The 14,391-nt window shown below is 44.1% G+C and overlaps 1 protein-coding gene and 1 pseudogene across 1 annotated transcript in view; both read left to right on the top strand.

Annotated features, from left to right (window-relative positions):
- Nucleotides 1-1,882, top strand: part of IPO9 (importin 9) — a 59,208-nt gene extending 57,326 nt beyond the window's left edge. Inside the window, exons 21-24 of the mRNA XM_006834140.1 lie at nucleotides 362-484; nucleotides 937-1,038; nucleotides 1,252-1,328; nucleotides 1,772-1,882. Coding sequence (XP_006834203.1) covers nucleotides 362-484; nucleotides 937-1,038; nucleotides 1,252-1,328; nucleotides 1,772-1,882 — 413 coding nt within the window. The remainder of the gene's footprint in view (nucleotides 1-361; nucleotides 485-936; nucleotides 1,039-1,251; nucleotides 1,329-1,771) is intronic.
- An 8,036-nt stretch (nucleotides 1,883-9,918) lies between these two features.
- LOC102816793 lies at nucleotides 9,919-13,965 on the top strand (annotated as a pseudogene).
- The last annotated feature ends 426 nt before the right edge of the window (nucleotides 13,966-14,391 follow it).

Below are 14,391 nucleotides of genomic sequence, written 5' to 3'. Positions count from 1 at the left end.
GGTTTTGATGCACCTTTTCAGTGTGTCTTTGTTACTGGTTCTCATGACTCCAGTGGTTTTGGTAATGCAGAGCTGCTCACTTTAGCTGTCGGTTTATAATCACCTGGAGCTATTGTCTTCTATACTGATAGCATTATTAGTGGTAAGAACCTATCTCCTTTTATTCCTGAACTCTCTTATCTCTCCTAAATTCCCAACTGTTAAAGCACCAACTGAAGTTAATTACCTATAAAGCATTTTATGGTGGTGGGTATACCCGGGATGGTGGGAGGCCTGTGTGTGGTGCATTGTGGGGTTGGGCACATTACCAGAAGCAAGCCTATTTGGCAGTCTGACTTAAAGCCTTTTCCATTCTTCACAGACCCTGAACGCTGGACAAACATTCCTTTGCTGGTCAAAATCTTAAAGCTGATCATCAACGAACTCTCCAATGTCATGGAGGCCAATGCTGCTCGCCAGGCCACTCCTGCAGATTGGAATCAAGGTGCACCCAGGGAACCCTTACTCAGGCAAATCAGATCAAGTTGAAATATTTCAAATTATCAATCTGGTCTGTTAAGTTACTTACTTTAAAAAAAGGAAAGTAAGTTTATTGAATGCCTGTTTTGTGGCTGGCACTGTGCTAGCCACAAGAAAAATAAAGAGCTGCCTCTCAGGTCTAGCTAACGAAATCACATAGAGGCTGGTGTAAGAGGCAGACAGGAGGCAAACTGCTCTAGCCCTTTCTGGGCTTGTTGCTTCTCAACCTTTTATGTCCAGTGACCTTCCCAGAACACTAGCTTCTCCATTCAAACTTGGTGGGAAGGTTTGGCCATTCTCTCTGACTGCGGCTTGCAGGCCACATTATAGGAACCCTTTGGGTCCTGCTCTGACCTCTTTGGATTTGATTAGGGAAAATGCAGGAGTATGCTCTAGCTTCTTTTCATTTCCAATCAGATGACTCTAATGATATGTGGGAGGACCAGGAGGAGGAGGAAGAGGAAGAAGATGGTTTAGCGGGCCAGCTTTTATCTGACATTCTTGCTACAAGTAAATATGGTAAGCCGTTTGAAATGAGGACACTCCTGGTAAAGACCTTTTTGCATGCTGCTGCTAAGCAGGTGTCAGAGAAAAGGGAGTGGTGGGTCCATAACATGAGGTTCTTGGGTTCTTGCCCCTCTGTCTCAGCTGTGGTGGTACCTCACTCCCTGGGGCCTGATCAGGGGTTCTGCTCTGACCCCCCCCCCCCCCCCCGTTGGCTTTGTCTGACAGAGGAGGATTACTACGAGGAAGATGAGGAAGATGACCCTGATGCCTTGAAGGACCCTCTCTATCAGATTGATCTGCAGGTGAGGGTTTCCAGAAAGAGTCTTCCAAGTGACAATGTCTCCAGCCATGGAAGCAGGGAAATGGTGTTTGATGGGATCAAACTCATTCATAGTTCATCACAGGAGAGCATTCCTGCCTCACTTGAGTAGTCAAGGGCTTTGGGTGGGCTGGGACTTTGCGACTTAGTTTCTTATTCCAGTGTTGTAAGCCAGCTTCTTGAGGTTATGTTGTGATAAGTACTCAGGGTAGGGTATAGTTTATATCCTTGGAATAATTTCTGTTTCCCTGTGGAATTTAGTGTCTGGCATGTACATAAACTAGCTCCAAGCTGTAGTAAACCTCCTTCGGGAAGCTGTCACACTGGTCTAAAAGCCAGCATTCCCTATACCACTTAGTGGAGGTTCTTAATGCTGCTGCAGATGGATGACCCCCACAGTAACACCACTCTCATTTCTCCCTCCAGGCATATCTCACAGACTTCCTGTGCCAGTTTGCTCAACAGCCCTGCTACATAATGTTCTCAGGCCATCTTAATGACAATGAGAGGCGGGTTCTGCAGACCATCGGCATCTAAAAAGAGGAGCTTTTCTGCATTTGTTCCTCCTCCTGGTCCAGCCACAAACCATTTTGCAGCCCTTACTGGCCTTGAGATGTACTTCCTTCTCAAGCTAGTGGCTACTCCTGACCTTTGGCTCTTGGCCTCACCAGGGTGACACTGACAAAAACTCAGACCGAGCTCACCAGCGCTGTTACTTAGGAATGCTGGAACAAAGGACATTTCCCAAAGTTTCCCTCAAGACATCCCATATCAAGAACCTTTTTCTGCCAACTCTGTCCGCATCTGTATTCCTAGAATCCTCTTCTGGCCAGTCCAGAAGCATTGCCCAGAAGGATTATGCATTTCATGGATTATTTTGCCCCACCTCGGGAGCACAAGGAGCCCTGGTAGTACAATTTTTTAAGCACTCAGCCACCAACTAAAATGTCAGCAGTGTGAACCCACCAGCCATTCAACGAGAGAAAGATGTGGCAGTCTACTTCCAGGAAGATTACGGTCTTAGAAACCCTGTGGGGCAGTTCTACTCTGTCCTACAGGTTTTCTTTGAGTTAGAATTGACCCGATGGCAGTGGGTCTGGTTTGAGTTTCAGGAGCACAGGAAGACATGACCATTTATATTTTTTTAAAAACCTTTCTACTTTCATAGGACATCTGCTGTGTTCGGATAGAAATTCCCTTGAGAAAGAATTACGCTTTCTGCTCCTGACCATCAGTGCTCTGGGTTCTCAGTAGGAACAAGAGGGAGCAGCTACAGCCTAAGGCCCTCTCCAGTAACCTCTCCCTGGTTCCCTCCTGCAACACTACAGCTCCCCTGTCAGCAGAAGTCATCTTGTTTTTTGCCTCATTGCATGACACAAACCAATCCCTCCCCCAGGCTGTTCTTATATAGACATGCACACAAAGTAAGCCAGACAGATGGCAATTTGGTTTTCCCTTTTTAGAAAACAGGAAAGGAAAAAAAAACAGTGGTGGGGTAGGATAGGAGGTGGAGGACAAAAGGAGTGAGTAGTGGGAAAAAACCCACCTCCTGAAACTATTTAATACGCCTCTCCCACACATTACCATGCACTCTGATACTCAGAATTACTCTCCGCCCCTCAGGAATCCTCTAAAGTGATTACGTTGTAGCCCTCAAATTTGCAACTTGTATTTTTCTAGGACAGTAAAGAAATCTTTACAAATGAATTTAGTCTGTATCATATAAGGTGTCTCAAACACCTCTTTGCCCTCAATTTCCTTCAGAAGGAAAATTTAAATGGGGACAAGCATTGGATGGAGCCCACGTAGACACTCCAGTGTGTTTTAGCTAACCTAGCTAAAATGTTTCTTAGAGAACTGTCATTGTTCAAGCAAGTCTTTTGAGGTAGGTCCCTTAATTGGAAAATTTAGTCTACTGTGGATTCAGAGTGAATGAGAAGTTTTTAAGGAAAGGAAGGTGACAAAGCCCAGCATTTCCTTGTTTTGACAGTGCCCACTTTAGATAACTACAGGGTATTTCTTGAATTTTGCAGTCTTACAAAGAAGAAATCAGTTATAAAATGAATTTAAGACTTCTTTCTCTATGAGAAGGTCTCTTCGTCACTCCCACCCTAGAACATTTACTCTACAGGGCTATTATGGAAGCCTGAGGATTTTGTAGCTGATAATAACCTCATGCCACTAGGGGTCCCTGATATTCAACCTCCACCACTGGGTGGGGAGTAATGTTAAAGTTAACACGTATTTGAAATGCCTGAGTGAGTATGCTCAGTGTGAGTCAGCTGCTAGCTCAGCTTCTGATACTAATACCTCTGCCTCTGTCAGTGTCTCCACTTGCATCCCCAGAAGTCACTGGTATTAGGGAATGAGCAGGCCTGACAAAATGTTGCCACACACCTTACACTAATAATGCATCATGAAGCATTGGAGGCTTCATTCCCTTTACGCTTTCTGCCAGTTGGGTTCAATGCTAAAGTAGCAAACTGATCTACAAGGCCAAGTCGGTGTCTAGTCTTGGCACAAAAGAATAGTCTTATGCCAGCAGCATTGAAATGCTGAGTTGGAGAAGGGTTAAGGCTCCCAGACAGATACAGAATGATGTGGGCCTCTTATGGGCCTGCTAATTAGAAAAATAGTCTATATCTAGTGCAAAAAAATGGTTCCAAGTTCCTTGGCAGGAAACCTTCCTGCTTTCCTCATGCTGGTTTTTGGGAAGAGCTAGGTGTCCTGTCTGTATCAAGATGAACTTGAGTCCAGAAGGGCATCACTAACTGTTGAGCACCTTGTGGAGCACAGTCCTACTCCAACACTTGGAGTCACCAGGAATCAAAATCTACAGTGGCCCTTTGTTTTGTTTTTTTGTAACAAGGACTGGAGTTGAAATGCAAGATAGTGAGGCAATGCAATAACAAGAGCACTTAGCTCTTCTAAGGTACTTCATTTCTTAACCCTGATGACTAGCAGTTAGGATACCCCCAGGAAGTTTCCCAGGGGTTTGCTGTGCTCTCCCCTGTCTTATAGATTTGACCATGGAAGAGAAACCAGACAGGTGAAAACGAGACAAAAGTCCAAGGAAAGAAGCTGCAAGTCACAGACCTATGAGTGGTATTGATTGGAAAGTTTGTACCTACAGCAGATAACTCAAAAGCAACTAAGAATATTGGAAACGGTGGTAGGTTACTGGGGTTTAATAGATGTTCATTATGAACTCAGGGACAAATGATACCAAATTAGCCTCAGAGTCTTAATTTTTAAGTAGTGAGGACATACTAAAAGGTAGAAAAATTGGTAGCTAGCTAGGTACTACCAAATCACAGAAAAATCCATTGTAGGAAATGATTTCTGATGCTGTGCCCCAGGACTCTTTTATATTTGGTCTCTCACTTGATGTTAATGAAAAATGGGTACTTTTATGCCCCACTTGCTCCAAAAGAGAAATTTTACACTATGTACAAAAGACTAGATCAGGCAGGGATGCTGATTAAATTTTTAGATAATAGACCCCTGGGAAGACTGGTAGAGTTCAGGATCCCAACATTCTATAAAAGTGGACAATCTCAAGACAAGGTTGCTTCAATAAATGTGGATTGACAATATATCTAATGAAAAGGATTTTTTTTTTTTTATCCAGCACAGTCCTAGGCTGAGGGTTGTAGACATGTGCAAAATGGCAGGGATGATCATTTTAGACTTCAGGTGCCATTCAGTACCCCAGAGTGATGTATTCTATTCTGGTGCTCAACCAAGAGGCTCCCTGACAGATGGGGAGCCCGTCTGCAAGGGAAAAAGAAATGTGGAAAGAACCTAAAATTGTGTCAATTGAAAGAAAGTTGAAGGGGATGAGAATGCTCAATTTAGGGAAAGCAACACTGCTTTGGAATAGTTAGGGTTGTACAAAAAGAGTAGTTAATGGCGTGGGGACCCACTACTACTATTTGCAGGTTCCTGGTATGGTGCTGCAAGGTAATACACTGGACCGTAAAGTTGGTGGTTCAAACTCAACTCAGAAACCCTATACAGGGTCGCTATGAGTCAGAAATGGCTCCATGGCACTAGCAACCACTACCACCATTTGCAGTCTTGTCATTTCTATCTCATAACCCAGGATGACCTCATGTTTGTCAAAGTAGAACTCCACAGGGTGGTTTTGCTTTGTTATGCTTAAACGTTTCTCACAGTTTAGGAGGCTAGAAGATTGGATTCAGGGCTTCAGTTCTAGGGGAAGGCTTACTGTTAGCTCCTTGTGTCTTAAGTTAGGTCTTTTGTCTTTTAAGTTTCTAGTTCTTAGTGTCCCACTGTGTTTGCTTAGTCTCTTTTTTAATTTTGTAAGAGATTGGCTCAAGACACAGAACACTAATAATGCATCATTAGTGTGAAGAGTCCATTCCCAAATTGAATTGGAACCACAGGTATAGAGGTTAGGACTTGCCACACTTTGGACGGGGTGTGGGGCAGGGGTTAACACTGCCCAAGACCAGGGAAAGAAGTGTGTAATAAAAGAAGCAGGAAGAACAATTCCATAGCAGTCCTTCAGGAATTGTTTTCCACTGGGTTTTCAATGACTGATTTTTTTAAAATAAGATTGTCCATTCTTTATCTAAGGCATCTCTAGGTGGACTGGAACATCTCGTCTCTTGCTCAGCAGTTAAGCACAGTAACCATTTGCCCCACCCAGGGACTCCCCATTAGGGGAAAGGAGGAAAAGTTACATTGGGAAGATGGCCCTTGAAATGAGCTTTTACAAAGTGGCTCACAGGAACAGCTGCTAAGATTTTTAAAGCATTTATTAAATGCCAGTGACTGTCCCAAATCTCATTTGTTGTGAAGTGCCTTGGAGTTGGTTCCAACTCAGGCACCCTGTATAGGATTTTCAAGGCTGTAAATATGTGCAGGAGCAGAAAGCTTGATCTTTCTCCCCAGAGTGGCTGGTGGGCTCAGACCACTGACCTTGTGGTTTGCAGTCCAGTGTTTATCCTACAAAGCTATCACACTCCCACATACCATTTAGACTATATAATAACATTGAATGGGCACAGAAATGTTACTTAACAATGGTCATATTCCCATCCTAGGAACCTGTACTTTTTCATCTGCTTTGTCTCCCCTATTTAATTTCTAGGCAGATGAGGACAGGATTAAGAGGCAGTGAAAAGGAAATGTCTCAGAAAAGATTATAAAGCTGGAAGGACAAGTGAAGGTCCGATCGTCAAAGGTCTTATACCCTTTAAGGGAATGGGAGCTTTCAGGTTTTAAGCACATAAATGACATGATCAGGTTTGCATTTTAGGAAACATTCTGGTGTTGAAAATATGTGTTGATGGAGTATAGTTGAAGGAAGACTTGGGACAATTCAGCCTGGCAGCAGTGACAGCATTCCAGGTGAGAGGAACTGAGAGCCTGGACTAAGGTAAATGGAAGGGATGGAGTGGAAGAGAGGAGTTTGATAATTTGTTGGTGAGGATTTGATAAGGATTTCCTAGGAATGACAATAAATTTCTCTCCATTAATGAAAAAGCCTAGCCAGAGGCTTAGACATTCACTTGGAGTCTTATCAATTGGAAAATCCATTTCTACAGCTGGTTAGACAAGATCTTAACCATACTGTATTTGGATGTCAGCAGCAAAGCAGCCAAAAGTAATCTGTTAATAAAATACCAGAGTTTGTGAATTGTTTACCTTTCTCTGCTGAATTGGTACAGGCTCAACATTGGTGGTGGTTATGTGCCATGGAGTTTGTTCCAACGCATAGCCACCCTCTATAGGGTTCCCTAGGCTGTAAATTTTTACAGGCGCAGAATGCCTCACGTTTCTCCCATGGAATCGCTGGTAGTTTCAAACTGCAGACCTTGAGATTAGCGACCTAACTCATAACCACTATACCACCAGAGCTCCTTAGGCTTGATATCAAGTGATCTTCATAAAGACTCACATTCTTAAGTAGGTGGGAAAATGAGTTGCTGCTAGTGTCCTAAAATTGCAGGTCACACTAGGTCCATTATAGTTGTTTGGTCTGTGTGATTTTGTGACAGATTCACTCTAGGACCTGACTAGAAAGTCCCTTCAAGCTACCCTGACTTGACAAGACACTACAGCTTGGAAGTGAGAAAGCTGAGGCAAGTGTGGTATCTTAAACCTAGGTTTCCTCATCTGTGAAATGGGGATCTGCTATCTCAGGGCTGTAGTTAGAAGCAAGGATGACTTAAATTCAAAGTGTGCCTCCTCCCCACCCCCGTACTGGGATCTATGTTTGGCTCACTCTTCCCTGACTCACTGGATTAGACTGTGACTCAATTCACTTTCACAGATGCAGCTGCTAAATTAGGGTCTTGGTGAGCCCTTGGGAGGACAGCTCTGAGGAAGGACCTGTAGCCCTGCTCTAGGGAGCCGAGGACTGAGGGGTGGTACCCTAGCTCCTGCATTCCACCTGCTGAGCTATATTTTTCTGTGTTCATCTGCATGACATTTTTGGTATGTTACTTTGCTTTTCCTAGATTTTTTTTCCCCTCTCATTCCAAGAACATAAAGCCTTTGCATTTTCTTACATGTTTTTACAGGGTAAAAAGTAGAACTACTTGAGAACAGCCATGCTTTAGACCCTATTGCAAAAGCTTTAGTGAATTGAGGTTAGACCCAGAGTAGGGGAAAGGAAACAAGTAGGAAGCACAAGTCCATGGGGCCCATGAGTGATGAGAACCCTGCCCCAAACCTAGTAGAGCACCTGGAGGTGGGGCACTTCCTAGAGAAATGACTGCATGGGGTGCCTGGGGAGGCTGGACCCTGGACACCAAGTCTTCAAGGAAGGTCCCTCAGGCCTGGAGCGCCTACCCTGGCATTTTGCACTATGTGACCCTAGAACCTTTTCATGATCCTAGAAAGGGAAGTAAATTATAATAACATTAAACTCTCAAGCAGCTAGCAAGCTAGCGACCCAGGATCTGCTAAAGCTGTTTTGAAGAAATGTGGCATTTCTTCCTGCCCTGGTTTTGTGGTTGCAGGTTCACACCTGTCTCCCCACATCCCTGACCACTTCCCTATGCCTGGGAGCTGCTTTTCTAGTTGGGACACATAGAAACTCACTCTAGAGCACAGAAATGGGTCCCCACCCAGACACTGCCAATGCCTTATGTGATCTGACCAGTCTCTCCCACGAGCAGGGAGAGGGACTGAGCCAGAGCACCTCTGTTGGCTCTGGCCTGGGGATCCTAGTGGCTTAGAGTTCTAATGCACACCAATGCACAATGAGAAAATAAAGACCAGACAGGTTAGGTGGCGGTTTGCTCCAAGTTTGCAGAGCCAGTCAGTGGTCAGAGCTTGAACTCAAGTCAATCTGCTGGGTTTGAATCCCAGCTCTGCCATTACCAGCTGAGTGGCCTTGAGTAAACAGTTTAAATAATCTATGCCTTTGTTTCCTAATCCACAAAACAGGTATAATATTATCTGTTTTATCAAGGAGTGATTGTGAAGATGAAATAAAGTCAATTAACACAAAGCACTTATGAGTGCCTGCCTGTGATTAAGTATTCAGTGAATAATAGCTATTAGTCTAATCCCAAATTTAATGCAGTTCTCACTAACTAAACCTGTCCTTGAAGAGCTGGTTTCTCCAAGAAAGACCATGTCTTAGCAGAGCCAATAGTTACCTGTGCAGATGGTCAACCAGAGCTAGGCTAAGATAAGACCTCAGGGTAGAAAAGGCCAACTGGAGGCCCATGTCCCCAAACGCATCCCAGGAAAGGGAGGGATCTTGGGAGAATAGAGAGCTGTAAACAGAACCTTCCTCCTCCCATACCCTCAGGTCCCAAAATAACACTTGTCTGCCCAGCTGGCAGAGTTTCAGGCTGAGTAAGGTGCCATTTAAAGATAGCCTGGCCCTCTCCTGTCTGAGTTCCCACTGGCTGGGCTGGGCTTCTGAGGCCAGGCACTGAAGGACCTAGGGCCCCAGGGCAGGCCCTGGCCATCTGGCTACTCAGTGATAATACCTCCTTTTCCTGGGGCCCAGGCTGCCAGACTGTCCTGAGCATTGTAAACAAAGCAGAGCCTGTTACTCTGGGAGAAACAGTCCTACAAAGACATTGCTAAAAATCCCAAAAAATTCTAAGCAGCCAGAGGGCTGACCCCCACTGTCCTTCACTCATCTCCCTAGACCCATCCCCACAGAGGACAGACTCGGGAACACTGGAGGAAACATCTTCACTGACAAGTGAGATTAAAACTCGATGTTAAGTGCCTTCTAGTGAGTTCCCAGTCTTCTAGTGAGTCTAGGGTTTCCAAGTAGTAGCTGATGGGTTTTAAATTAGCAATCTAGTGCTTATCCTACAGCACCACACCAGGTCTCCAATATTAAAAAAAGACACCAGGAAAAACTTTTCAGGAGAGATGTATGTTTGTTCTGGAGCACAGACTCTAAAAGACCTGGGTTCTTTCAGCCCCATACTTGACCAAATTGCTAGAACTCTTGACTTTGCTCTCCCCAGCTATGGAAGACAAGGAGAAACTGTCCAGACTTCCTGGAGAAGGTGTGATGAGATAAAATCTGACAGAGGAAGGAATGCATATTATGTGTCTGAAGGCCTATGGTGGTACAGACCAGTCAGAGGAAAGAGTTGGGTAGCCCAGAAGGCTCTAAGAAGGAGCAGGAATTAGAAATGGGTGTTACCCTTGTTTTGGAATGGCTCGACTTGTTGACCTTAAGGTAAGGGAAAAGGGGCAGGAGAGTCAGGGATGGAGGCTCCAAGACTCAAGACCTGGGAAGGGTGGGAGGTCAAGGAGGGCCTTAGGAATGCCCAGGCCCTGCAATCTACTCATTCAGCCCAGTAGTGAAAACTGCAACAGCTCTAGGCCCAGCTTCCACTCCAGATACCCTCAACTACCCTCCTTCCCACCAAATGTAGACTCCTGCTGGAGATACAGCTAGTTTAGACACGTTTAAAGAGACAGGAGGTGGAGCTGAAGACCCTGGGCTTGTAAGTCGTAAACGCCCAATTTCAAATTCCAGCTTTGTGAACTGAGGAATTCTCTTCTCCCAGCCTCAGTTTTCTAATCTGTACAATGGGATGGGCTCATTTTCAATGTTGTTGTGAGGGTTAAGTGAGATCACAAAGCTAATGCCTCCAGCACAAGTACTTGGATCACATTTAATGTTCATAATGGTATATATTACAATTTTTGTTACTAAAGGGATGGCCCCACCACCACTTACCAGTTATAGTGCCTTCGGCAAGTTATTTAACCTCTCTGTGGCTTGGTTGCCTCATCTGTAAAGTGTTGTTAAAGTGCTATCAAGTCGATTCCAACACATAGGAACCACCAGGACTCCCATTTGTAAATTGTCATTAAGTGCCATTAAGTTTGTTCAGACTCAGAGCAACCCTATACAGGGTTTCCAAGAAGCAGCTTGTGAGTTTGAACTGCCAACCTTTGCTTCAAATGACCTTTCCTTTCAGTGCTTATCTACAGTGCCGCACCAGGACTCCATTTGTAAAATAGGGATAACTAATAGTTTGGGCCACAACTCATCTATCAGTTTGTCATACTGTGGTGGCTTGTGTGTTGCTGTGAGGCTGGAAGCTACGCCACTGGTATTTAAATATCAGCAGAGTCGCCCATGGTGAACAAGTTTCAGCTGAGCTTCCACACTGAACCAGATTAGGAAGGAGACGCAAACTACTTCTAAATGTTGAGCCACTGAAAACGTTACGAATCAAAGCAGAACATTGCCAGCTATAGTACTAGAAAATGAAAACATGAATAAAACCAGAATATTGTTAGATATAGTGCCAGAAGATGAGCCCCTCAGGTTGGAAAGGCATTCAAAATGCTGCTGGAGAAGAGCGCCCTCAAAGTGAGCTGACCAAGCTGATGTGAATGGAATAAAGCTTTGAGGACCCTCATTTGCTGATGGGGCACAACTCAAAATGAGAAACACTTGTAAGCATCCATTAATAATGTTGTTGTTATGTCCATGGAGTCGGTTCTGACTCATACAGGGTTTCCGAGGCTGTAAATGTTTACAGGAACAGAAAGTCTCATCTTTCTCCCACGGAGCAGCTGGTAGTTTCAAACTACTGACCTTGAGGTTTGCAGCCCGATTTGTAACCATTACGCTGCCAGAGCTCCTTTCCATTAATAATAAACATCCATTAATAATAATAATAAACATGCATTAGAAAATGGAATGTACTAAGAATGAATCTAGGAAAATTGGAAGTAAAAAATGAATTGATAACATACAGGTCAGTAACCTGGCATTAGCTGAAAAGAACTGGTAGTGACCCTTTTGAATCTGACAATCATGGTTTACTATATTGGGAATGACAAAGAGGAATTGCATTGCATTCATCATCAAAAAGAACATTTCAAGATCTGTCTTAATGTACAATGCTGTCTGTGATAGGATAATATCCATACCCCTACAAGGAAGACTAGTTAATATCACTAACATGTAAATATAAACACTAACTTCTAAAACCAGTGATGAAATTGAAGAATTCTACCAACTTTTTCAGTCTGAAATTGATCAAACATGAAATCAAGATGTATTGATAATTACTATGATTGTGATGCAAAGTTTGGAAACAAAGGAGGATCAATAGTTGGAAAATATGGCCTTGGTGATAGAAATGATGCTGGAGATTGCATGATAGAATTTTGTAAAACCAGAAGACTTCTTCATTGCAAATACATTTTTAAACAACATAAAAGATGACTATACACATGAACCTCACCAGATCGAATACACAGAAATCAAATCATCAGCCAAAACAAGGCCAGGAGCAGATTATGGAACAGACCATCAATTGCTTATATGCAAGCTCAGACTGAAGCTGAAGAAAATTGGAAACAAGTCAATGAGAGCCAAAATATACCTTGAACATACCTTACTGGAATTTAGAGACCATCTCAAGAACAGATTTAATGCATTAGACGATAATGACTGAAGACCAGAAGAGTTGTGAGATGACATCAAAAACAGAAAGACCCACGTGTGCGGTTCTGATTCTTCAAAGACGTTCCCAAGGAAACTTGTTAAGGATGGTGGACATAAAGTCACATATATGAACTTTGGGGAAAGTGCCGCAAAACTTGGGAAGAAAAGTGTGAAATCGTTCGAGAGTAAGCAGCAAAGGGCAAATTCTAGCACCCAATAAATTCAACAAGAATAGAAAGTTTCAGCCAGACAGCAAAAGTGATGAATCTGCCACCAAGAAACCCAAATGGGATGATTCCAAAAAGAAGAAAGAACTGAAGCAGAGCCCACAACTCAGTGACAAAACCAACTATGACATCGTGGTCCAGGCAAAGCAGATCTGGGAGCTATTGAGAAGAAAAGACTGTGACAAAGAAAAGAGTGAAGTTGATGAGACACCTGCAGAAGTTGATTGAAGGAAAAATCAAAATGATTGCCTTTGCCCACGACTCCACACGTGTGATTCAGCTACATTTAGCATGAGAGCGAGGAGCAGTTCAAAGAACTGCGAGATCATTTTGTTGAACTGAGTATGCCAAATTTTCCAGAAATGTTAAGTTCCTCATGTAAGGTCATCAGACCACCCCACCCTGGACAGAGTCCTGGAGGCACAGCCCACAAAACTGGAGTTCATAATGGATGAAATGAAACAGATTCTAACACCCATGGCCCAGAAGGAAGCTGTGATCAAGCACTTATTGGTACATAAAGTGTTCTTGGACTTCTTTACCTACACACCCCCAAAACTGAGATCGGAAATGATTGAAGCCATCTGAGAAGCAGTGGTATACCTAGCGCACATGCATGACAGCGCATGTGTGGCCATGCACTGTCTCTGGCATGGCATCCCCAAGGATAGTAAAGTGAACATGAAAACTTAAGTTGGAAAAGTGGCTAATGGCCAGTACTCCCACCTGGTGTTACTGGCAGCCTTTGATTGTATTGATGACATGAAGCTCATGAAGCAGATCATCGTCTCAGAACTTATCAGCTCCCATCCTAACATAGTAAATGACAAGTACAGAAGTAGGGTCTTGCTGTACTTACTGAGCCCTAGAGATCCCGCACACACAGTCCGAGAGATCATCGACTTATGCAGAGAGGAGATCGGAACGGACACAGTAAGAAAGATGCCCAGATCTGCTGGGTGGAAGCTTCTGGAGACCATCTCCCTGGCTCTGTTAAGCCATCTGCAGGGATACACCCAGGAGATGGTGCTGGACAAGTCCGCATGTGTGTTGGTGACCAACATCCTGGGCTTCGTCCTGGGAGGTGTCCAGCCTGTCATGGCGGCCATCGCCAGCCTGGCCGCGGGCAAGCTGCATCCCGGGGGCCGAGACAGAGAGCTACACCTGGCGGAGCATCCTGCAGGCCATCTGATTCTGAAGTGGCTCATAGAGCAAGATGGGAAGATGAAGGAGAGTGGAAGAGGAGGGTGTTTTGCAAAAATGCATGTGGAACACATTGGGATGAAGAACCTGAAGTCCTTGGCAAGGGTCACTCGGGGCGCCACTGTTCTTGCCAGCCTCCTCCAGAGCGCTGATCAGGAAGTGGTGCACAGAAAGTCGGTCTCCAGAGCCTGGTTCCCACACTGGAGAAGATCAAACACACGAGCAAGGGAGTGGAAGCACTCCTGGAAAAGCTGATGGCGTAGCCACTGCGGGGTCAGTGAATACCAGGGCAGTTCCCGCTCTACTCGGCCTTTGCGGGCCAGGTGCTCTAGCAGTGTGTCTCTTCTCTGTACAAAAATCTATTTATAAAGGGCTTTCTAAATGCAAAAAAAAAAAACAGAAATCAAATGATCATTAAGAAGACAAGAAAGTAGGAAAACACCAAAATGGATGTCAGAAAAGACTCTAAAACTTGCTTGCCAGCATAGAGATGCTAAAGCAAAAGTAAAAAGTGAGGTAAAGGAACTGAAAATAAAATTTCAAAGGGCAGCTTGAGAAGACAAAGTTAAGTATTATAATGAAATAAATGTGCAAAGACCTGAGTTAGAAAACCAGAAGGTAAGAACATGCACAGCATTTCTCAAGCTGAGGGAAGTGAAGAAAAAATTCAAACCTTTCAATATTGAAGG

Source organism: Chrysochloris asiatica, unplaced genomic scaffold, assembly GCF_000296735.1.
Source record: "Chrysochloris asiatica unplaced genomic scaffold, ChrAsi1.0 scaffold00009, whole genome shotgun sequence".
Classification (NCBI taxonomy): Eukaryota; Metazoa; Chordata; class Mammalia; order Afrosoricida; family Chrysochloridae; genus Chrysochloris; species Chrysochloris asiatica.
This window is presented reverse-complemented; position numbering and strand designations above follow the sequence as displayed.